The sequence below is a fragment of the Amblyraja radiata genome, chromosome 38, assembly GCF_010909765.2.
Source record: "Amblyraja radiata isolate CabotCenter1 chromosome 38, sAmbRad1.1.pri, whole genome shotgun sequence".
Lineage (NCBI taxonomy): Eukaryota > Metazoa > Chordata > Chondrichthyes > Rajiformes > Rajidae > Amblyraja > Amblyraja radiata.
This window is the reverse complement of record NC_045993.1, coordinates 91752-114376: the sequence shown is the minus strand read 5'-3', so window position 1 is coordinate 114376 and position 22625 is coordinate 91752. Positions and strand designations below refer to the sequence as shown.

Here is a 22625-nt window from a genome sequence, read left to right as displayed (position 1 = left end):
TAGCCCAGCAAGGCATGTACTCGATTGTCTAATTAGTGAGTGGATAAAATATTTGTTGTTTTACTTTGATATGGAACATCCATGCCAGGTCCTTAGTCATTAATCTGACTTGCACTCATTGCTCATGGTCTCATAATGTTATTTCTGAGTATTTAAGCAACTCTTCTTAATTAAATCCTCTTTCATATTATGTTGGGCAGAGTGTTTCAGGTTGGTCATCTGTTTACAGAAAATCATTATAAACCACTATTTCTTTCATCACAACCTGTGCTCTCCAATGACTGCCTCATTTTGGCACTTGGATCTACTCCATTAAAACTGATCATGATTTTGAACTCAATGACAGACCTGCTCATGTTCTCTTCCAATAAGAGCCCCATCCAGTCACCCAATAAATAAATCCCTCGTTCCTTATCCCTAGAAATGGGAAGCCCCGAAATATAGGAAGCTTACTTCTGTTTGTTTATAACTTTGAGTATGTGCTTTATCATTGGTTTCCTGGTTGTTTTGTAGGTGCGCCAGCCTCAGGGGCATACTCAGGGAGCTGCCAAGCAATCGATCAGTGGGGGTCAGACAGCGACACTGTACCAGCAAATGTCCATGCATCAGCCTACTGTCGTTAGTAAATTACCTTCCCCGACACCCCGGCAGCAATTGTCCTTTGGGCCTAGCACAGCTGGTGGTGTTCAGTCTCCACCAGTGCAGCAAATATCAACATCCACTGGGCTATCAAACACTCCTGGCAGTCGACCATCTCCTCCTGTGCAACAAGCACTGAGATCGAATACTACTACCAGCCGGCAGTTGCTAACAACTGCTGCACCCCAGCACGCATACTCCAACATCCCTGCTGCCGGGCATAGTGTAAGTATGTTACATCATTTAACTCATTTGTAATGTCATAGTGCAATACTTGGGGCCCGTTTGTATTATCAAATCTGCCTTTGAGCAACATATTTTAGTGTGCTCCAGGCCTATTGTCTTAACTCCCAGCTCCCTCTTTCACCATTGTTAGTAGCAGAAAACCAACCACCAACTGGGATTTGGTAACTTACTGTCCAAACATGGCAAGTTTGGGAAAAATAGAAGACAGATCTAAAAGCAAACGTTGCATGTAAATGCAAGGTGTTTGCCTCTATATTTTACCAGCATGTAAAGGACAGCATTCTTCCTCAAGCTTGATGACACTTTTTTGTTTATGGGTATTATTGTGTATAAATCTTTCAGTGGGTTTTTACCAAGTGAAATTTTGGTTAAATATTCTGCTGATGCAACTACCAGCTTGAAACATGCCTCTATTTGATGTTTGATTCACTGAGATGGAACTGGGGGGGGGGGGGGGGGGAGAAAGTAGAGCGAATTTGTGAGCATTGTGTGAAAGCATGAAAAAGAGCAGTCACTGGTGGTAAAAATGTAGAGACCAGAATAGGGACGTAAAGAGAAGAGTTGTCGGACTGGAAGCTGTTGCTGAGATGGGTCACTAATTATCAATCAGAAACAGTCCAACACAACTCCAGCTGTGGCTTAAAAGTTAGAAAGCTGGGGCCTGTGAACGTACAGCGTTTAGTAGCTTTATGAAAGCTAATATGAGTAGCTCATGGAGCTAGGTGTCTTTGGAAGAAAAGGTAAGAAGTCAAATCTTTCTGCTAGTGCTTACAGAAAGCTGTGCCTCACCATCAAGCCTCCTACACATCATAATTCTCTGTGTACAAAGCCCGAGCAATTAGGCTCTTCATCTCCTGATTGACGTCACCCACATAAAACTTTCCCTGCTTCTTCTTCCTTCAGGTATGTATTACAGGATTCAAGTAATCCCACCCATGACCCAATCCGCATCCGTGGAGTTAATCGCTGTACGTTGCTGTGGTGTGTCATGGAGTCCATCGCTCTATGACTCTATTGCTTTCCATGACAATGTAGATAATAGACAATAGGTGCAGGAGTAGGCCATTTGACCCTTCGAGCCAGCACCGCCATTCAATGTGACCATGGCTGATCATCCCCATTCAGTACTCCGTTCCTGCCTTCTAGATGTGTAAAAGTGACCTGTAACTTCAGTCCTAACTGACTACCAATGAGTCTGGTCTTTCTCAAACCATGAGGCTGTGCGTGCATTTACTATGGATTGCCAAACGCAGGAGCAGAACCTCAGTTGATTTTACGTTGGAGCCTTTGGCTTTGCTGTGATTTTTAAACTGTAGTCATTGAACCTGAAATCTTCACCAAGATATTCTGTACATTCCCCATCTATAGTTTGACAAAGTCATGGTTTATGTGGCTCAATCCCAGATTTGTCAACTGTAATTCTGTTTAATAGGTGAAGCAGAATCATCATCCAAGGCTCCAAAACCACAGCAAATCCACTTGACATGCTCATTCATTATGGACTTGGACTTGGTGATGCTTTGAATTGTCGTCTTTCTCAATGATTGCAGATTGTGCCTTTACAATAGAAGCATCGCGGCTTGTTCATAATTCATGCAGTAAATCAAAAGGCTGTAGATGCTGAAAATCTGACACAAAGACATGAACATGTCAGCAGGTCAGACAGCACCTGTGGTGAATGAGGTGGTTGACCTTGCATGTCAATGAGCCTTTGTTGGAATTGAAAAGGTGAGCAAACAACCAGGGAGTGGAGGGATGGAAGAAGAGAGAATGCCTGTGTCCAGTCAGAAGCCAAAGTCGACAGTTGCTTTTGATGCCATCTGATTAACCATAGCTGATCACTGGAGGAGTATAGAGAGAGGAATGAAAACAAAATGATGACTCCGCTGGAGCTGTGAGAACAACAGTTGCTAAAATCTTGGAATGGAATGCTGGATTTCCCGCAGATGAGATGTCATCTGTAGGGAGAAAAACAAATGGAAAACACAACTGGCCTGTGCTCATACAAGAGGAAAGGCTTGTTATCTGCTAAACATCACCCTGTATTTACACCTCCCTCAGACCGTACGGCTACAATTAACGAGAAGGTAATGAGCAATTGTCATCTGGGCAACCTTGGTCTCTCTCATGCCATAAACATTCCCTTCATTCTCTCCTCCTTTCCCTTTCTACAACTTAAAATACACTATTCTCATATTTGCAGTTCTGGTGAAGGATCTTCAACCTGGAGCATTGATTCTATTTCTCTATCCATGGATACTGCCTGACCTGCTGAGTGTTTCCAGTATTTTCTGTTCTTGTGTCTAGTCCTGACATATCTGTCCAGCTGTAAATGTGACAGATTTCACTGCTCCTGAGCAGCAGCAGGGAGCAGCATTGTGCCTATTCTAAGGATGGATGCCACATCCTTTTCTGATTCTTTATATTCTAAACTCAATAAGATCCACCAGATCTTTGTCCTAATAGTAAGAATCATTAGAAAATATGTTGTTTCAAAAAATTCCACGAAGAAACGTTGAAATCATGAGAGTCAGGATAAACTGCTGAACTAGAAAGAAATGGAGTGAATAGGGAAACCTTCCCCACAGACATCCATCCCCTTCCTTCACCAACACCATTGTGCAAACCACCACAGCTTCACCAAGCTTGTGCGCCACCTCATTAAAACATTTATCTCCATTTTCTGTCCTCCAGACTCCGGTTGGTGCACATTGCCATCGGTCTCCAACGTCAAGCCATCGCCTTGGCAACAGCCCGGTTGACCAACTCAAGATGTTGGTGCAGCAGGCAACCTCGTACCCCCGTGTCATACTGCCCCACAGAGATGGCCCGGCCACTGCCCACCATTTTGCGCAAGAACAGGTAACTACTGGCTGATAGGGATACAGAACCAAAACCAAAAACTAGGCGAGGTGTAGCGCGGTTGGCTTGTTCCACCTTGGCTGATCTTTGCAGGGTTTCCCACCACTTTGCCCCAGAATTTTGATGCAGTAGAGATTGCTAGATGCCAGTCAGCTGCAATAGTGTACAAAATCTGTTAAAGCCATGATTCCAGTATCTTTTTAGGTTAGTAATAGCATCCGAAGCACCACAAATTCTTGAAGCGTAATTTTAATGTGCAACATAAAATTAAAGTATCTCCATACTTGTGCCTGACACTGGGTGTGCAAGGACTTAGCTCAGATGGTCAGGTTGTTCTGTGCTGGCAATAGTGTGATCCTTCAGCTTCCAATTTTGAAATACTACCAAGGTATGTTGACATGACCTCATTGTTGACAAAGGCTTGTTTCTCCTGATATGCCTGTTAACTGTCAGCATCTGGTTAATAGCCTGTGCAGACTCCCTCTTCCACCTTAGGCTCTGTAGAGCAAGAGAAATACCCTCGTAAACCATTTAAATGGAAGGACTATATTAAATAGGAGAAAAGGGCACGATGAGCTAGGATAATCCTCTTTTTGATCTTGTCTACAAAATTCACATGGAAGTGGTTAATAAAAACCTGTATTCCTGGCGATACATTATCTTGCTTACTTGGCATTTCTTTTACTGCATTCTGCTGTCAAAGAATATTCATACTGTTCATTCCCAGGGGGGAACTGCAGAGTTCTTCTGCTTTACTTCCTTACAATGCATTGGATACTGTGTATCACCAGCATTAAGCCTCTGTGTGTGAGCTGATCTCGGTTTGGATTTCCTCAGTTTTCAGCTCTTCAAATCTATCATCACTTTGCATGGTGAAGATAGATACTGTCATTGTCATCAGGCCAGAGTTTCAACCCCACAAATACTCAATCCAGACACAGCAGGTCAGAGGTCAGATCCCTTCACAGCCATGAAGGGAGCGTGGAAACAATTCAATAATTTTTACTTTAAAAAGTAATCTCTGCAGTGGTGACGATGAAACTACTGGTTCGAAAATCCCTACCTGATTCAGTAACAGTCTTCAGGGAGGGAAACCTGCCGTACTCCCGTACTTTGACTCCAGACACAGCAGCGTTGTTGAGGGAAGCAGTTGAGCGAGCAACCCTTGCCAGCCTGGCTCTGCAGGTTCACATAGGAAATCCAGATATGACCTTGATAAGGTCATCAGAAAAGCAAAGAGATAATGTTGCCCTAAACTGGAGGGTGAGATGGACGATCGGTAGTTGTGGCATGGCTTGCACGCTAGCTCTTCCTACAAGGCCAAACCAATTGACAGCTCAAGTGACAGCGAGGCACCACTCCCAGACAAGCTAGATGTGTTCTAAGCTCTCTTCAAAAGACATTCTGCCTTCTCGGGGCCCCCCCCCTAGTTCCCGAAGGCACTGTAATCCAAATCACTGAGGCCAACTTTAGATGATCCTTCATGAGTGAGCACTCTCGGAGAGTGTCCAGCCCTGGTGTTCCTGAGCATGTTCTTAATGCGTATGCCAACAATCTGGCTGAAGTTTTTGCAGACATCTTCAACCTCTCATTACCAAGGTTCAAAGTTCCCACCTGCTAGAAAAGGCCATCAATAATATTGGTGACCAAGAAGAGTAAGGGTCATGCCTCAAACGTTTGTAACGATTAAGTGTCTTGAGAAGTTGGTTATGACACATCAACTCCTACCTTAGCAAAGACCTGGACCCACTACAAATTGTCTACCGCCACAAAAAATGAACAGGGATGTGATCTAGCATCTCTCCACTCAGCACTGACCAATGAAAACGCATATATCAGGCTATTGTACATCAATAATAGTTTGCTGTTCAACACAATCATTCCCTCCAAACCAGTATGACTTGGCAACAACACTTCCTCCTTGATAACCATCAGTACAGGAGCACCTCAGGGCATCATGCTTAGTCCCCTGTTTTACTCACTCTACGTCCATAACTGTGTAGCCATACACCATTCCAACATGGTCTTTATGTTGTCAACAAAACTACTGTTGAATGATATGGGTAATGATGAGTATAGGTGGGAGATTGACACAAAATGCTGGAGTAACTCAGCGGGTAAGGCAGTTCCTATGGAGAGAAGGAATGGGTGACATTTCTTCATAATCTGCACGAATGGTTTGCAGAACAACAATCAAGTTCTCAACATCAGCAAAACCAAGGAGCTGATTGTTGACTTCAGGAGTGGCAAGCCAAGGTTCTACAAACCTGTCTTCATCAACGGGTTGGCGGAGGAGAGAGTTGATAGCTTCAAGTTCCTGGATCTGCATATCTCTGAAGATCTGACCTGGGTACAGTACATTGATACAATCGTTAAAAAAACCCCATCAATGCCTCTTCTTACGAAGAAGATTGAGGAGATTTGTTATGCCAATGTACTGCATGTGTACAGTAGAGGGCATATTGACCGGTTGCATCATGGCCTGTTTTGGCAACTCAAACACCCAGGAATTAATGAGATTACAGAGTGGAAGTTACTGCCTGGTCCTTCACAGGTGCTGACCTCCCCACCATTGAAGGTATCTATGGAAGGCACTGCTGCAAAACGGCAGCTGGTATCATCAAAGACGCACACCACCCTAGCCGCACTCACATTTCACTCCTACTATCAGAAAAAAAGACATATGAGCCTGAAAATCATGGCCACCAGATTCAAGAATAGCTTTTTCCCCCAATTGTTAGGGTCTTTGAACACAGTACAACACTATCTTCAACTATAGCCTTGTTTCTATTAAGGACGTATGGATTTTTTGCACTAGTTTTGCGGTTATTCATGTATTGATTTTTTTGTTTATAATATATTATATATGTGTATTGTGTTATAGGCCTGTTATGCTGCTAAATGTAAGAATGTAATTGTTCTTTAGTTTGTACATATGACAAACACTCTTGACTCCAGCAGCAGTGATGGTGGAGGCCAGCTAGCAGTACTAGTTGAGGCTGTGTGTGGACATCTCTGTTGCTGTAAGCTGGAGAAGTAGTTTTGTTATTGAGCACAGGGGATAATATGAACGAGTTTACTCCTGTATCCTGCACACTTTTGCTAATCTCATTACCAAATGCTGTCTTGTGTTGCAGTATTTCTGTGCGGGGCCCCCTCTAGTGCCACAGCAGGTTGGTATAGATGATAGCTTACTGTACTCTCTGATCCTGACCTCCAATGGAACCTCGCCCTGGTCTGAGGCGGGAGCGGAAGGATGTGTGAAAGGGCAGCCTACATGTCACGTTCCTCGTGCATTCACTGAACCGAGGAGGGGTGTGCCCTTCAAGGTTAGCAAAAACACCAATGCCAAATCTGTGTCTTGCTCCTGTTGTGGGGCAGGTAATCCCTATTCCATCTTCAGTTTAATACCTTTTCTCCCAGTTTTATTTTTGTGACTTGAGGAACCAATATAGGACTTCTACATTCATTCCAGTCTGCTGCACCAGTGCACCACGGTCATTTCTTGCTCAGTGGTCCTAAAAAACATAAATAAGCACAATAATTTAAAGCTGCTATTTCCATTTAGTTTGCCAGACATCCAGGCGGGTAAGGTCCAGGAGGAGCATCGGATATTGTTTTACTTCTGAGAGGAGGCATTATAGACTGTCCTTGGGATGAAGCAGGCCCTGGCCTTTAAGAGTAGAATGTGGGGAAGGTTCTGCTTCCTTGGATGAAGCAAGAATGTTTCCATTCCCTCTGAGACCTTTGTGAGGGATCCAGCTTTGGGAATAATTGGAGTCCTGCACCCAGGTAATGGTAACTGGAGGCTTCGTCGGGAGGTTGGGGGTTCCCACCAGAGGTGCTTTGTGCAACTCCTGCTTACACACAGTGGGTGGGGGAAAGCCATGCTCCCTTGGGAGTACTCGGAGAGTGGGGGCTGTGTGACTTAAGGAGGCTTGGGGTTACAGGGAGAGTGGAGTAGTGGCTGTGTGACTTAAGGAGGTTTGGGGTAATGAGGAGAGGGGCTGTGGTGTAGTGCTATGTGACGGGGGTAAGGTTACAGGGAGAGTTGTGTGGGGTAGTGCTGTGTGACTAAAGGGGTGACTGACATAATGGATGATAACAAGCTGAATGATGGGGTTGGGGCGATTGGGGGATGATTGTGGCTGCTGGCATGAAATTGTTTTCTGAGCATTTAATTTGATGATGATATGCTAGTGGAAGCTCACTTGTGCTCTCAAACAAGCACCTTTAGTTCCTTGTCCTCTCCTCAGATACCCCTTTTATTTGTTTGTATACCCTGCCTGTTGCATTAAACCATACCCAATTCCATCTTCCAGATCCCACATCTTAACAACTGTTTGTAACTGTTTGCTGTAAATGAATAAGGGATAATTGACTGCAATGTTTCCTGTCTATTAACAGCTGTCAAATGCCAGCAGCACCACTGAGCAAGAGGGGCAGGGAAACCCCATTAAACAGTTGCAGGAAGCTTCAGGTAATTGCTATTAACATGATTTAATTACTTGCTGTGAATACAATTTCCAGAGTCTCGAGTCCATTCCATGACTTAGTGGCTTCTCAAACTCAAAGAAGCCAGTTCCGAATCCATGCAACCAAGTCATCGTGAATCCCGTATATCTTAATCCTGTGGATCAGCCCAGCATGAGGGACCTTATCAATAGACGTACTACTATACAACGTGTACCATTGCCCTACCCTCATCAATCTCCTTTGTCACCTCCTCCACAAGTTAGTGAGACTTGACCTGCCATGTACAAAGCCAAGCTGGCTATCCCTAATTAGCCCATTCCAAATGGGAGTAAATCCAATCTCGAAGAATTCTCTCCAATAGTTTCCCTACTACTGACCTGAGGCTCACTGGCATACAGTTCCCTGGATTCTCTACTTTTCTTAAAGGAGGAACAACATTGGCCACTCTCCAGTCCTCTGGGACATCACCTGTGGCCAGAGAAGAAACAAAGATCCTTGTCAAGGAGCCTATAATTTCCACTCTCACCTCCCTCAACAACCTGCGATAGATTCCATCAGACCATGGGGGACTTATCCACCTTTAGACTTTGGAGATACAGTGCATAAGCAGGCTCTTCGGTCCACCGAGTCTGAGCTGACCAGTGATCAGCCAGAACACACTAGCACTTTCATACACATGGAGGAAACCGGAGCACCCAAAGAAAACCATTGCGGTCACAGGCAGAACATACAACCTCCATACAGACAGCGCCCGTAGTCAGGATCGAAATCAGGTCACTCCCGCTGCAAGGCAGCAACTCTACCGCTGTGCCACCCTTATGTACCTTAATGTTCTTCAAGAGCCTCAGCATCACTACCTCCTTAATCTCAAACTGCCTTAGCATATTGTAGAAACAAAGAACTGCAGATGCTGGTTATTACACAAAAGGACAAAGTACTGGAGTAACTCAACAGATCAGGCAATATCTGGAGAACATGGATTGGTGACGTTTTGGCTCGAGACTCAGCTGGTCAGGCAGCATCTCTGGGGAAGGGATAGGGGATCCGCTGAGTTACTCCAGTACTTTGTATCCTTCTTAAACTTGGCATATGCTTCCTCCTTCATTTGGGTTCTACATTCTGGATGTTTTCCATGAACAATTGTGTAGTTCCTTGAACCTGATTTAGTCTGATTAGGAACAGTCAACATGGATTTGTGCCTGGAAGGTCATGTTTGACTAATCTTCTTGAATTTTTTGAAGAGGTTACTAGGGAAATTGATGAGGGTAAAGCAGAGGATGTTGTCTATATGGACTTTAATAAGGCCTTTGACAAAGTTCCAAGGTTGGTTAAGAAGGTTCAATTGTTGGGTATTAATAGTGGAGTAGCAAGATGGATTCAACAGTGGCTGAATGGGAGATACTAGAGAGTAATGGTGGATAACTATTTGTCAGGTTGGAGGCCGGTGACTAGTGGGGTGCCTCGGGGATCTGTGTTGGGTCCACTGTTGTTTGTCATATACATCAATGATCTGGATGATGGTGTGGTAAATTGGATTAGTAAGTATGCAGATGATACTAAGATAGGTGGTGTTGTGGATAATGAAGTAGATTTTCAAAGTCTACAGAGAGATTTAGGCCATTTGGAAGAGTGGGCTGAAAGATGGCAGATGGAGTTTAATGCTGATAAGTGTGAGGTGCTACATCTTGGCAGGACAAATCAAAATAGGACAGTACATGGTAAATGGTAGCGAATTGAGGAATGCAGTTGAACAGAGGGATCTAGGAATAACTGCATAGTTCCCTGAAGGTGGAATCTCATGTAGATAGGGTGGTAAAGAAAGCTTTTGGTGTGCTGGCTTTTATAAATCAGAACATTGAGTATAGAAGTTGGGATGTAATGTTAAAATTGTACAAGGCATTGGTGAGGCCAATTCTGGAATATGGTGTACAATTTTGGTCGCCAAATTATAGGAAAGATGTCAACAAAATAGAGAGAGTACAGAGGAGATTTACTAGAATGTTGCCTGGGTTTCAGCACCTAAGTTACAGAGAAAGGTTGAACAAGATAGGCCTTTATTCTTTGGAGCACAGAAGGTTAAGAGGGGACTTGATAGAGGTCTTTAAAATGATGAGAGGGATAGACAGAGTTGACGTGGATAAGCTTTTTCCATTGAGAGTAGGGAAGATTCAAACAAGAGGACATGATTTGAGAATTAAGGGACAAAAGTTTAGGGGTAACATGAGGGGGAACTTCTTTACTCAGAGAGTGGTAGCTGTGTGGAATGAGCTTCCAGTGGAAGTGGTGGAGGCAGGTTCGATTTTATCATTTAAAAATAAATTGGATAGGTATATGGACGGGAAAGGAATGGAGGGTTATGGTCTGAGTGCAGGTAGATGGGACTAGGTGAGAGTAAGTGTTCGGCACGGACTAGAAGGGCCGAGATGGCCTGTTTCCGTGCTGTAATTGTTATATGGTTATTATATGGTTATTCATTCAAATCCAATCCGTGAACCAGCTCCCCATTCCCCGTGTTTCCCTGTGTTCCTTCATGCCTCTGATCATTCATTTAGAATTAATATCAGATTTGTGAGGAGTTAAAATCAGTTTGGGTAAATTAGTGTAAAAATAGATGCAGTGACTTGGTGAACGCGGTGGGAAATGGGAATGCTCCACTCCACATAGACCTGGTTCCAGCCTTTCAATTAAGTCCTGGACTCCATAGCCACCGAAAATGGTTTCTCTTTGTCTGCTTCACCAGTTCCACTTAATATCTTCAAAATCTCAGTCACAACACCCTTGAGTTTTTACATCCCAGGGTCCTTTCACCTCTTCTAATTTAGCTTTTGTAGTTCAGGTATTATTATAATAGATTCATACTGCATCTTCATGGTCAATTCATCCATTTGAAGGTGTGGTTGAACATGGTACTCCCTGCTATGATTTAATTTGGTCATTGTACTGTCGTATTAGTATCGACTCTCGATTAGCTCGACTCTCGTCCTCTGGATATAAACGTTCATATTCAATGGGATTGTGTGACTACGGCAATCTCTCATGGTGTTGCTATCTTTAAACTTTGTGAACAGATGCTTGTGTTCTTTTTCAGAACATGGGTATGTACTTAATATGTGCGGTTTAAATTTTGCAGCCTAGTCAAAAACTTGGTATATTGTTTGTGGGAATGTTTAATGTAGTTCTGGCTGTGTTATTTATTTACTCGTGTTGCATTTACTTCAGAGTCCGGATGTAATCCTTTGCAGTGTACTCTAGAGCATGCTGGTGGCAGGTAAGCCTCTGCATTTCACCCATCGGCTTTCCGTACAAACTTAAATGTTTGCAACTTGTCCATTGGCAGATGAAGCACAAACAATCCTTTGCATAGTACACTATCATTGGGATAGGATAGTACACTATCATTGCCCAGTGAAAAATTATTACACAGCTCCCTCCTGGTTCTCAGTTCCAGTAGAAACAGAAACGTCTAGTTTATTGTCACCGGCACAAATATGGTGAGGGTACAATAAAAATCTAGTTTGCAAAAGCATCACAGGCACACAAACTCAGAAAAACAAATGAAGAAATTATTTTTAAAAATGGTGCAGAATTTCTAAAAGACAGGCTGACGTGCTGCGAACATTTGAATGTTGATAAAATATGTAGAAAGAGAGAGAAAGTTTATTAGAACATTGGGTGTCGGGTTATTGGCAGAAGGCAGAAGAGCGAGGCTGAGGGGAAGATGGATTGGCCATGATTGAAGTCGAGTAGACTTGATGGGCCGAATCGCATAATTCTGCTTCTATAACTTATGAACATTAAGTCTGCCTCTCTGTTCACGCATGTTGCCCAGCCTGCTTAGTGTTTCCAATGCTTGCCAGTTTTAGTTTCAGATTCTCAACGTGCGCAGTCTTTAGATTGTTTTCCATTTTGAACTTTTGACAGGTAATGCTGTGTACTTTTCTTTTTTGTTTTAGCTCGGACTTGAACGTTAAACCCAAATTGAACATGAAAGTCCCATATGTGCGGTTAGAGCGATTGCAGATCGATTTGTCTACTGACACAGAGCTGCCGACCTTCAAGCTGTTACCAGGCAGTGGGCAGGATGAGTTTAGCCTGATCATCATCGAAGGAGAAGGCTTGCCTCTGAATCCACCCATCACGGTAAACATCTACTTATTGTAAACTTCCTGGAATTTTAAGCAAAGATGCTCTATTCCCTCTGTCTGAATGTTTTAGGTAACTGTGAAGACATATTTTAATCTTTTCCATTTTAATTAAACTATGTAGCATAATTTGTTTGAATGTGTTTGTAGTACTAAATACAAAAGAAGAGAAGTCCATAGTAGATTTTCTGGAACTTAGGGACTGCATTTAGTCTTTCTTACCTCTTCCCCCAAGTGAATTGGTCAAGGTTGTATGGTCTGAATACTTTATTACCTGATAAAAATCTACCTCCTCCTCTCTGCATTTGGCATGATGTCCTGCGCCCACACCAAATGGTGACTGTTTCTGACCCACAGGCACCAACTCTGGAGAGCACCTTGACGCCACCGAACTCCGTCTCTCCCGCATCGGTGACTGAAATTGAATTTGTCTTTAATGAGAGAACCGAGGTAACAAGCAAGCGCTCCCATCACGCCCTGAGCCCCACGCCCTCCCCCAGCGAAAAGTCACCTGGAAGTATTCCAGATCTCAAGGCGTCCCCGCTGTGCAGCGTGAGTGAGAAGGGCGAGGAACAGGATGAGGTGCTGTGTGTCGTCTGTGGCAAGGGAGGCGAGCTGTCCTGCTGCAGCCACTGTTTGAAGGTGTTCCATGTGGGCTGCCACGTCCCAGCCTTGCTCAGCATGCCCAGGTGAGTCTCGCATAAAACTGGTGGAAGAGTAAGTGGTGAGCAGTGTTCTGATGTTGCACGTTAGAGAAGGCAGCCATGGGATCATCGCTGACCTTGTCTTGGAAATGGTAACCTCAAACCATTGTATTGTTGTCATGAGCTGCTGCTGCCTCACTGCTCCAGTGACCAGGGTTCAGTTCTGACCTTCAGTGCTTGTACATTCTCTCTCTGATTGCATGGATTTCCTCCCAAATCCAAAGGATGTGCAGATCGGTAGGTTACATGGTCCTAATGTGCTGGTGAGAGGGAGAACGTTCAGTGTTATGTCAGATGTCGTGTTTATGGAGGTCAGAAGCTTCCTTTGCCCCTCCCATTCATTCCATCAGTGGTTTTGAGTAAAACCACGTCGTTTCTGAAATTTTGATCTCTGTTATCATCCTTGTCAATGGGTTTACTCTCTCAAGGCCTGCTGCGTGCTTCATGCAGCGTGAAAACTGGAACTCTGCTCGTCACATCCAGAATGAAGCTGCTATCATTCAATGTCAGGCATGACTGGAGTATAACTACTAGCATTTTACAGATCATTGTTGGTAACTGGGTTGTTTTATTTATTCTGCAGTGTTGAATGGACCTGTTCCTTATGTGTGGATTTGGCGACATCTGAAGTTCAGAGTGAAAGCTCGTCAACATTAGCAAACATTGGAAATGCCACAAAGGATGGCCTTGGTGCTGTCGATCAGCAGGTTTGTATTAAAACTGGGAATGACATTGAATTGAATCGGAACCTCTGATTAACTTGCGAGTTTCTTGGCTACACATTGTGGCCACAAGGAACTGGTTTAGCAAAAAGGAACCAAAGTGCTCGAGTAGCTCAGTGCGTCAAGCAGTATCTCTGGAGAATATGGATAGGCAGTGTTTTGGATTAGCACCCTTTTTCAGACTGGTTAGTTGGGCTGTCCTCTGTTTACCTGGACCACAGTCTGCTGATCTGTTACCTCCAGCGAAACGCTGCCACAAGTAATCCTAAGTGAACCGTGGCAATGAGAAGGGGGATATCATCTTGGAATCAAACAGCATGGACAGAGGCCCTTCGGCTCAACTTGCCCATCAACCAGGATGCCCCATCTACACCAGTCTCACCTGCCTGTGTTATCTATTCCCCTCATCATTTTATACAACTCTTAGCCTCCTGCACTCCAGGCCTGGCCTGCCTAATCTCTCCCTGAAGCTCAGGCCCTCAATTTCTGATAACATCCTCATAAATCTTCTCTGTACTCTTTCCAGCTTAACAACAACTTTCTTATCGGCGGGTGACCAAAACTGAACACAGGATCCTCTTGGTTCCACAGATGACCCTGTCCTTGCATAATCCCTTGGAAAGCATTACTTTGAGCTTGGGGTCCACATGCCTGGTGGTATTTGCAGTTGAGAACCTGCTGGCTGGCCCTTGTAATACTGACCGGTCGGTACACAGCAGTATCTCTGAAACGGCCAGATGATGTTTCCAGCAGGAACCAGGGACCAGCAGCTAAAGATTCTGCTCCTGTGAAGTTTACCTGTCTGGATCAAATGCTTGTGAAGAGACAAAGCTTGCTGGAAGCCTGCAATCAGCTGTCAGCATTGACTGCCCAGCATTAGACACTGTGGCCTCTAGACCAGTATTCACGGGGTTGCACTCTTCAAAATGTCTCCGTGAGAAGGTTCATACTCTGTGCTGTTGTTACAATTTGTAAACACAATATGTTTAAAGTGGCAACTTTCTGTCTGACTGTGACGTGTTTTTACAGAAATGTGAACGCTTGCTGTTGTTGCTTCTGTCTCATAAGATGTGCCAGGCCTTTCACAACCCGAGTGGGGCCTCCCAGGTCAGTGATCGACGATTAGTTCTTCATCGATTCAACTTTTTTTTCTAAAATAGATGTATCTGAGTTGCATTCTTGTCTCTGAGCACTCCTGAGTCATGCGACAGGCTTTGTATTGAGGGAGTCGCACATTGTTAGAGGTGGTGGTTATAAAATGACATGTTAAACTACAACCCTGATTGCCGCCACATTGGACAAGATGGAGTACGTTCTCCCAATAGTCTGGGTGGCGCTTGCTTCATTACTCTGCTGTTTGTGACTCCTTCTTTGTTCATGAATTGCTAGGTCACAATTTTTATAAATATTTAACTGGCTGTAGAGAACTGAGATTTTGAAAGTGAAAATTCTTACCTGAAAGAAACTTAATTACTGCAAATACTTCCTGTCAAGGTTTTCCATTCCAAAATTCAGAATGTCATCCAAATTCTTCCAATCCTTTCTGTAGCCCTGCAGTTTAGCGAGATATTGCTCAGACCTTTGCTGCTCTAGACTAATTTTGCTCATGCCTTCTCTTTTACAGTTGAAAAGACAGCCGTTAGATTTGTCTTCTCTGAGAGCAAAACTTGAGAAGACAAGCACTCCCCATTATTCATCCCCTGATGAGTTTGTGCTTGAGGCTCGGCTGTTGTTTAAGACATTTGAACTGAGTCAGGTAAGCAAAGAGGCAGCAGATTGTTTCATGCTGTTTTATTGTCTGTGGCTTTATTTACTTCTGCTGCTTGTGAAGGCAAAGGTGAGACCAATACTACCTGTGAAGTCTCCGCTACTCCAAACACTTTCTCATTATATCCTTGTTCTTCAACAGCTTCTGAAAGTTTGATGACCTTCTCTGATAAAGGATGCCGTGGATGTTCCTCCACAATAACCTCATTACCATTGGTGATTGGGAGAACACATGCACTAAATGTTATCTAGAAGCAATCCTATATGAAGCAGCTCAGTTCTAGTGTCTGAGATGCATCTTTCCTTACAATTTGCTGCATTTAGTCATAACATTGGATTAATTTGAAGAGAGATCAACACCACCTAAATTCAACCTAGCTTCACAATGGACAATTTTTATTTCCAATTGTACCAGTCATGGTGCAAACCGTGTATTTCTCAATGTCTTGCCCTGGATATTATCTTCAGATTTTTCTGACTATTAATATTTTTCTATAGAAACCTTGTTGTGGTGGAGAAGCTTGTGTGGTCCCGAGATCCCGAGAGAGATGCCGTCTGGAGCTATGCTCCTGGTAGGGCCACCCATGACGATAAGGTCGAGGGGGAGGTCCCTGACAAGAGCAATCCAACCAAGACCTCAACGGTGCATCACAATGGCTGGGAAGGCGGATGAAGGCTGCAGCAGAAAAGGGTCCCCGGTCGTCTTAGACTCCATGCCACTGGATCCTGACCCAGATCTGTCAAGGACCGTGTGGTGGCCGTCTGTGCGCCAGTCTCCCCAAACAGAGTTAAACAAAGTCACGCACAAGTGTCCTCCATTTCGGGAATGCACCCTATAGAGACGAGAGGACAGTTATACTCGTTTCGAGTGACTGCCGATGATAGAAATAAGTTTATTTTGATCTCCCTACAATAGCACAATTTCTCAAAGCTTTTTTAACTTCTGATCTCCAGTACAGAACAGAGAGGTACTCGAGTAGAATGGGATCTCATTCCAAATCCTCCTCCAGTGCAGAGGACTGAGGCCAATTGTAGCCAAAGACACCGTGAATAATTCAGTGACACCCATGAACATTCCCTGATTCCTCACCTCTTCCATAAATCGTCCAACAACATCTTCAATTTCAAAACAGTCATGCTCATTTTCGAATACTGCACATTTATGTTCCCCTCGATCTCTGCCATGTCCTCCAGCTCGTTTACCCACCCAGGACACTGCACTGCTCCTTTGCACGTCTTCACGCTAATCATTCTGCTGGTGGCACTACAATCTTTTACCATCTGTATATAAATACAAACAGAAATACATTTATTTCAATCAATCTTACGCTTGCAAAAATGTTTTGTACATAATCAGAAGCATGAACACATTCTCCTCCCAGCCCAGAGCCAGTTGAATAAGCTGTAGTTGGTGATTATGGTCATTATGGGCCCTGCGGACTGAAGGCTCCACCCCATGAGGACCTTAGAAACGTAGAATGTAGATGCAGGAGTAGTCCATTCGGCCCTTAGAGCCAGCATTGCCATTCAAAATGATCCTGGCTAATCATCCAGAATCAGTACCCCGTTCCTGCTTTTTCCTCATATCCCTTGATTCCGTTCTAGGGCTAAGAGCTATATCTAATTCTCTCTTAAATGCATGTGAGGAAGGAAGGAGTTGTGCTGCTGAACTGAGGGCTACATAAGGACAAGCTAACCATCTCCACTTCTGCATTCTTACAAAGGGACCTCTGGTTGTAAAGTGGGGGCAATGAGGGGAGTAATCTTCATTGTTGTCTAGTGACTCATTCCCATCACACTCTGTTCTGTATTTGGTCCATAGTGCACAACAAACTAAAACCTTCCCTGTGGTGTAGAAGAGATTACATTGTCCTCCGCCCATTTTATTGTTCACCTGCCGACTCAAGACCTTGCTGACTAAGCAAAAGGCAGTGAGCACAACTTTCACTGCCTGCATTCACACAGAAGTTAACTACCTTCATCCGATCCACTCATCCTTCTCCATTCTAATTCTAATTAGAATCAGCCCTCTACACTGTGCATGTGCTTCAGCTTGAATGCTGGTATTTCTTTCCATATCTCACTCTCACACACTGTAAAATGGTAGCTGTGTAACCAAGCACGAGGTCAACCCTTGCATGGTGCACGTGGCTTGGGTTCATTTTGTCTGATCATGCTGTGTGAAGAAGGGTGGCATATTATGTGTGTCCATGAATGCAGTCTGTAGTGCCTGTTGGATTACCTTGGAAATTGTTTATTGTAGTTTACACCCAACTGTCATTTTAATTAAATTGATCTTCTAACAAAGAAAAATTCATGTCCCTTGAATTCCTTTGAAGGAGAAAAAGGAGGTTGCCGAGTCTGTACTGATGCTCGAGTCATTCTTTGAGGAAAAGTTGGCGGATGTCTTCAACGGCAAAACCTTTGGCAGCAGAGCAGCCAAGCAGGGGCTGGAGTCGGGCAGCATGCACTGTGACCAAACTGACTGCAGGGATGGCAGCCGCCATACAGAGCAGGCTGACAGTGGCCCCACGCAGCCAAAGAGGCAACGGCTCGACGAGGGCCAGCCACTGTGAACGGGACACCTGAGCTGCAGCTTTGGTTGGGTGGTTGACAACAGCCCTGAGACTGATGGTGTTGGAATGAGGAGAGATCCCTCTGCTCTGCAGGGGTGAAGAGACTTGTTACCTGTACAAACCTGAGCCTGGGACAGTCCATGGAAAGGAATTCCAGATGTGAAAACCTTTAGTACTGAATTTAAATGGAACCGGAGAAGTAGCACGGAGACGTTTTGTTTGCCCCTGGGTTTGTCGGCAGAGGTCGGCACCCGTTGTTTTTTTTATGTGTAAACTGTATGTATTAAAGAATTCAATAATGTGTAATATACATTGTCTGTATTTCATGTTGAAATTCATACTGGATCATAGTAAAACAAGAGCAAATAAAGTCATTTTCACTGAGGGATAATCCTACATCGCTCAGTAATAAAACTAAAAGGTCCAACGGTATCAGGGTTGCTGGACTCTTTCTTTCCTGAAGCCAGGCAGCATTGATATGATGGGCTGAAGGGCCTCGTCCGGCTGTGAATGTCTTGGACTGACTGCTGTGATTCCAAGGCAGCTCGTTAGCTGTTCTTGGCTTCTAGCAGGAGAGTTGAGAGTTGGCACAGGTGTGAGAGACGAGACTGCTTCTGCTTAGGAACGTCTGATTGTCTGACCACCTAGCCCCCAGAGTATGTTAAACCCCTGACCCTTGTAACAATTGTGTACATGATACCAGATCCATCGCCTTATTCTGGAAAGAGAAAGAATGGCCTACTCATGCACCTATTGTCTATCTTGGTTAATGAGAGCCAGATTATTATTTTGTTAAACCTGCCATGTTTATTGGGTCCATGTCCTTTGATTCTTTGTATCTAACTACTGGAGCAGCCCCCCCTCAACCGGAAGTGCCAGCACCTCCCTAGCTGACGACCTGAACTCTTTCTACACACGATTCGAGACGGGCAACATCACCCCTAGCTCGCCAGCTAACAACACCGCCAGCATGCTGGCTAGCGAGGCTGGAGGGAGTTCCTCTGCTGGAGATGTGCACACATTCTTGTCCGAGCACAAAGTGAGGAGGGCTCTGACACGTGTGAACACGAGGAAAGCTGTAAGCCCAGATGGTATATCTGGGCGAGTACTTAAGTCTTCTGCTACTCAGGTAGCTCCAGTGCTCACCACAATATTCAACCTCTCCCTGGCCAAGTCCGTGGTCCCCACCTGCTTCAAAAGATTCATCATTGTACCTGTACCAAACAATGGCAGGACCTATAATAATAATAATAATAATAATAATAAATTTTATTTATGGGCGCCTTTCAAGAGTCTCAAGGACACCTTACAAAAATTTTGCAGGTAGAGGAAAAACATGTAAGAGGAATGAAATAAATAGTAGAGACATGACTAGTACACAAAGTAAAGACAGAATTCAATACAAAACACAATAATAAGGCAATTAATGCACAGATGAAAAGGGAGGGGGACGTGGGGCTAAGGATAGGCAGAGGTGAAGAGATGGGTCTTGAGGCGGGACTGGAAGATGGTGAGGGACACGGAATTGCGGATCAGTTGGGGGAGGGAGTTCCAGAGCCTGGGAGCTGCCCTGGAGAAGGCTCTGTCCCCTAAACTGCGGAGGTTGGACTTGTGGATGGAGAGACCGGCTGATGTGGATCTGAGGGACCGTGAGGGTTGGTAGGGGGAGAGGAGGTCAGTGAGATATGGGGGGGTCAGATGGTGGAGGGCTTTGTAGGTGAGGATCAGGATTTTGTAGGTGATCCGGTGGGAGATGGGATGCCAGTGAAGTTGTTTGAGGACGAGTGATGTGATGCCAGGATTTGGTGTGGGTGATGAGTCGGGCGGCTGTGTTCTGGACCAGTTGGAGTCGGTTGATGTAGGTGGAGCTGATGCCAAGGAGAAGTGAGTTGCAATAGTCCAGTTGGGAGGAGATGAAGGCATGGATGAGTCTTTCAGCAGCGGGCAGTGTGAGAGTGCAGATCCAGAGCCAGCAACATTATGGGGGACCCCTACCACCCCAGCAACGGACTGTTCCAGCTGCTACGGTCAGGCAAACACCTCCGTTGTCACGCTGTGAAAACAGAGGATGAGACAGAGTTTCTTCCCACAGGCCATCAGGACTGAAAACTCTTATCTCACCAGGGACTAATTTACTGTTGTGTTGAGTCTTTTTTCCTAATATGTAAATACTGATTCTGTTCTATTCTGTTCTGTAGTTTTTTGCACAATCTGCAGGCATTGCCACTTTCATTTCACTGCACATCGTGTATGAGTATGTGACTAATAAAGTTGACTTGACACCCCCAAATAAAACTCCACTAAACTGTGACCTTTTAGCAGAGCCATTCCTACTCACGTAGAGCCAGAGCTTCAATTGTCCCATCTGCCCAAGCCTGGCCCATGTACCCATTCAAATATATTTTTAAATGCTACTGTAACTGCTTCCACTACTTCCTCTGGCAAATCATTCCATATACCCACCACCCTCTGGCATCCCTCGCGTTCCAATTGAATCTTTCTCCTCTCACCTTAAATCTATGCCCTCTGGGTCTTGATTCTTCTACTGGGCCAGGTTTTACAGTTGATAGTTCTCCTTAGGGAACACTCAAGCATATTTATACCACCCCACAAGGGTGGTACACATTTTAATAAAGAATTTAACAAAGTTCTGCATAGTGGGCTGGTCCAGAAGTTAAGGCACAAGAGATCCAAGATGAGCTGGCTAATTAGATCTAAAATTGGCTTGATGATCGGAGGCAGAGGGTGGTGCTGGAAGACATTGTGGGCCGAATGTCCTTTTCTGGTCAATTTTCTGAGTTTCACCAGGGTGTTGTCTGTAATAGAGAACTCTTGGTATGGATGAGGCCCTCACATGTGTCTCCTTGGTACCCCTGCATCTTTGTTCTTGCTCCCCCCTCTCCAAGTTTCAACAGGAACAGTTCCCTTGTCAGTAGAGACTAGACAAGAGACAATAAGTGTAGGAGTAGGCCATTTGGACCCTTTGAGCCAGCACCGCCATTCAATGTGATCATGGCTGATCATCCCCAATCAGTACCCTGTTCCTGCCTTCTCCCCATATCCCCTGACTGCTATTTTTAAGAGCCCTATCCAGCTCTCTCTTGAAAGCATCCAGAGAACCCGCCTCCACTGCCCACTGAGGCAGAGAATTCCACAGACTCACCACTCTCTGTGAGAAAAAGTGTTTCCTCGTCTCCGTTCTAAATGGCTTATTCTTAAACTGTGGCCCCTGGTTCTGGACTCCCCCAACATCGGGAACATGTTTCCTGCCTCTAGCGTGTCCAAGCCCTTAACGCCTCTAGCGTGTCCAAGCCCTTAAGCCCTTATATGTTTCAATGAGATCGCCTCTCATCCTTCTAAACTCCAGAGTGTACAAGCCCAGCTGCTCCATTCTCTCAGCATATGACAGAAATTAACCTTGTAAACCTACGCTGCACTCCCTCAATAGCAAGAATGTCCTTCCTCAAATTAGGGGACCAAAACTGCATCCAATACTCCAGGTGTGGTCTCACTAGGGCTCTGTACAACTGCAGGACCTCTTTCGTCCTATATTCGATTCCTCTTGTTATAAAGGCCAACATGCCATTCGCTTTCTTCACTGCCTGCTGTACAACACATAATCCTCTGACATTTTCGCCACGTCCAATGGGATACCATTGTCACATTTTCCCATCTCCTCCTTTTCGCAGACTGTTCCCTCCGCAACTCCCTGGTTAACTTGTCCCTTCCCAACCAAGCCAGGTACTTGGAGCCTTCTACAACCATGCACTCCGACACCCCAGTGTCACCCAAAGATGCCCCAACATCTTACAGGGACAGGAGGAGCCTGAGAGTTTGACTTCAGACCCAGTCCTGCTGCCAACCCAGACACACAGCCACCCAGATCCAAACACTGGACCTATAATACAGCCGGAGACACTCGCAGACCCAGACAAGGATTCAGACACTGCCTGAGACACGCATTCAGAAACTGCCCGAGACACACATCCAGTCACTATGCCAGACATAGGCACACACCAAGACACTGTCCCAGACACATATAGACGTACACACTGCCCCAGACACACACTCAAACCCACACACACACAGCCAATGTCCCATACACGCAGACATTGCACCAGACACACACCCATACACAGCTCGACACACAGTGCCCCAGATATTGTGCCAGTCATAGACACCCAGACACATACCCAGACAGACATCCATCTAGACACACACTGATACATAGATATACATACACACTGAGACATAGATATAAATACACACCCAGACATAGACCCACCCAGACATAGACACAGACGCACCCCCAGACACAGATGCACCCCCAGACCCAGACAGCCACACACCCAGACATAGACACACACACACTCCCAGACACACACACACTCCCAGACACACACACACCCAGACACACACACACACACACCCAGACACGCACACACACCCAGACACACACCCAGACACACACACACACCCAGACACACACAC

The 22625-nt window shown here is 44.9% G+C and overlaps 1 protein-coding gene across 9 annotated transcripts in view; it reads left to right on the top strand.

The window, feature by feature from the left end:
• trim28 (tripartite motif containing 28) overlaps positions 1 to 18566 on the top strand; it is a 45257-nt gene extending 26691 nt beyond the window's left edge. For 4 of the 9 annotated variants that reach the window (XM_033013395.1, XM_033013396.1, XM_033013394.1 and 1 more), the window contains 11 exons: positions 514 to 864; positions 3580 to 3747; positions 6885 to 7076; positions 8155 to 8227; positions 11443 to 11491; positions 12177 to 12363; positions 12723 to 13054; positions 13653 to 13776; positions 14821 to 14898; positions 15416 to 15547; positions 17898 to 18566. In XM_033013395.1, coding sequence (XP_032869286.1) covers positions 514 to 864; positions 3580 to 3747; positions 6885 to 7076; positions 8155 to 8227; positions 11443 to 11491; positions 12177 to 12363; positions 12723 to 13054; positions 13653 to 13776; positions 14821 to 14898; positions 15416 to 15547; positions 17898 to 18134 — 1923 coding nt within the window. In that variant the 3' untranslated portion in view covers positions 18135 to 18566. Of the gene's footprint in view, positions 1 to 513; positions 865 to 3579; positions 3748 to 6884; positions 7077 to 8154; positions 8228 to 11442; positions 11492 to 12176; positions 12364 to 12722; positions 13055 to 13652; positions 13777 to 14820; positions 14899 to 15415; positions 15548 to 15700; positions 15826 to 17897 lie in introns of those variants that run through there. The other 5 variants (XM_033013398.1, XM_033013397.1, XM_033013400.1 and 2 more) reach the window with 4 other exon arrangements.
• The last annotated feature ends 4059 nt before the right edge of the window (positions 18567 to 22625 follow it).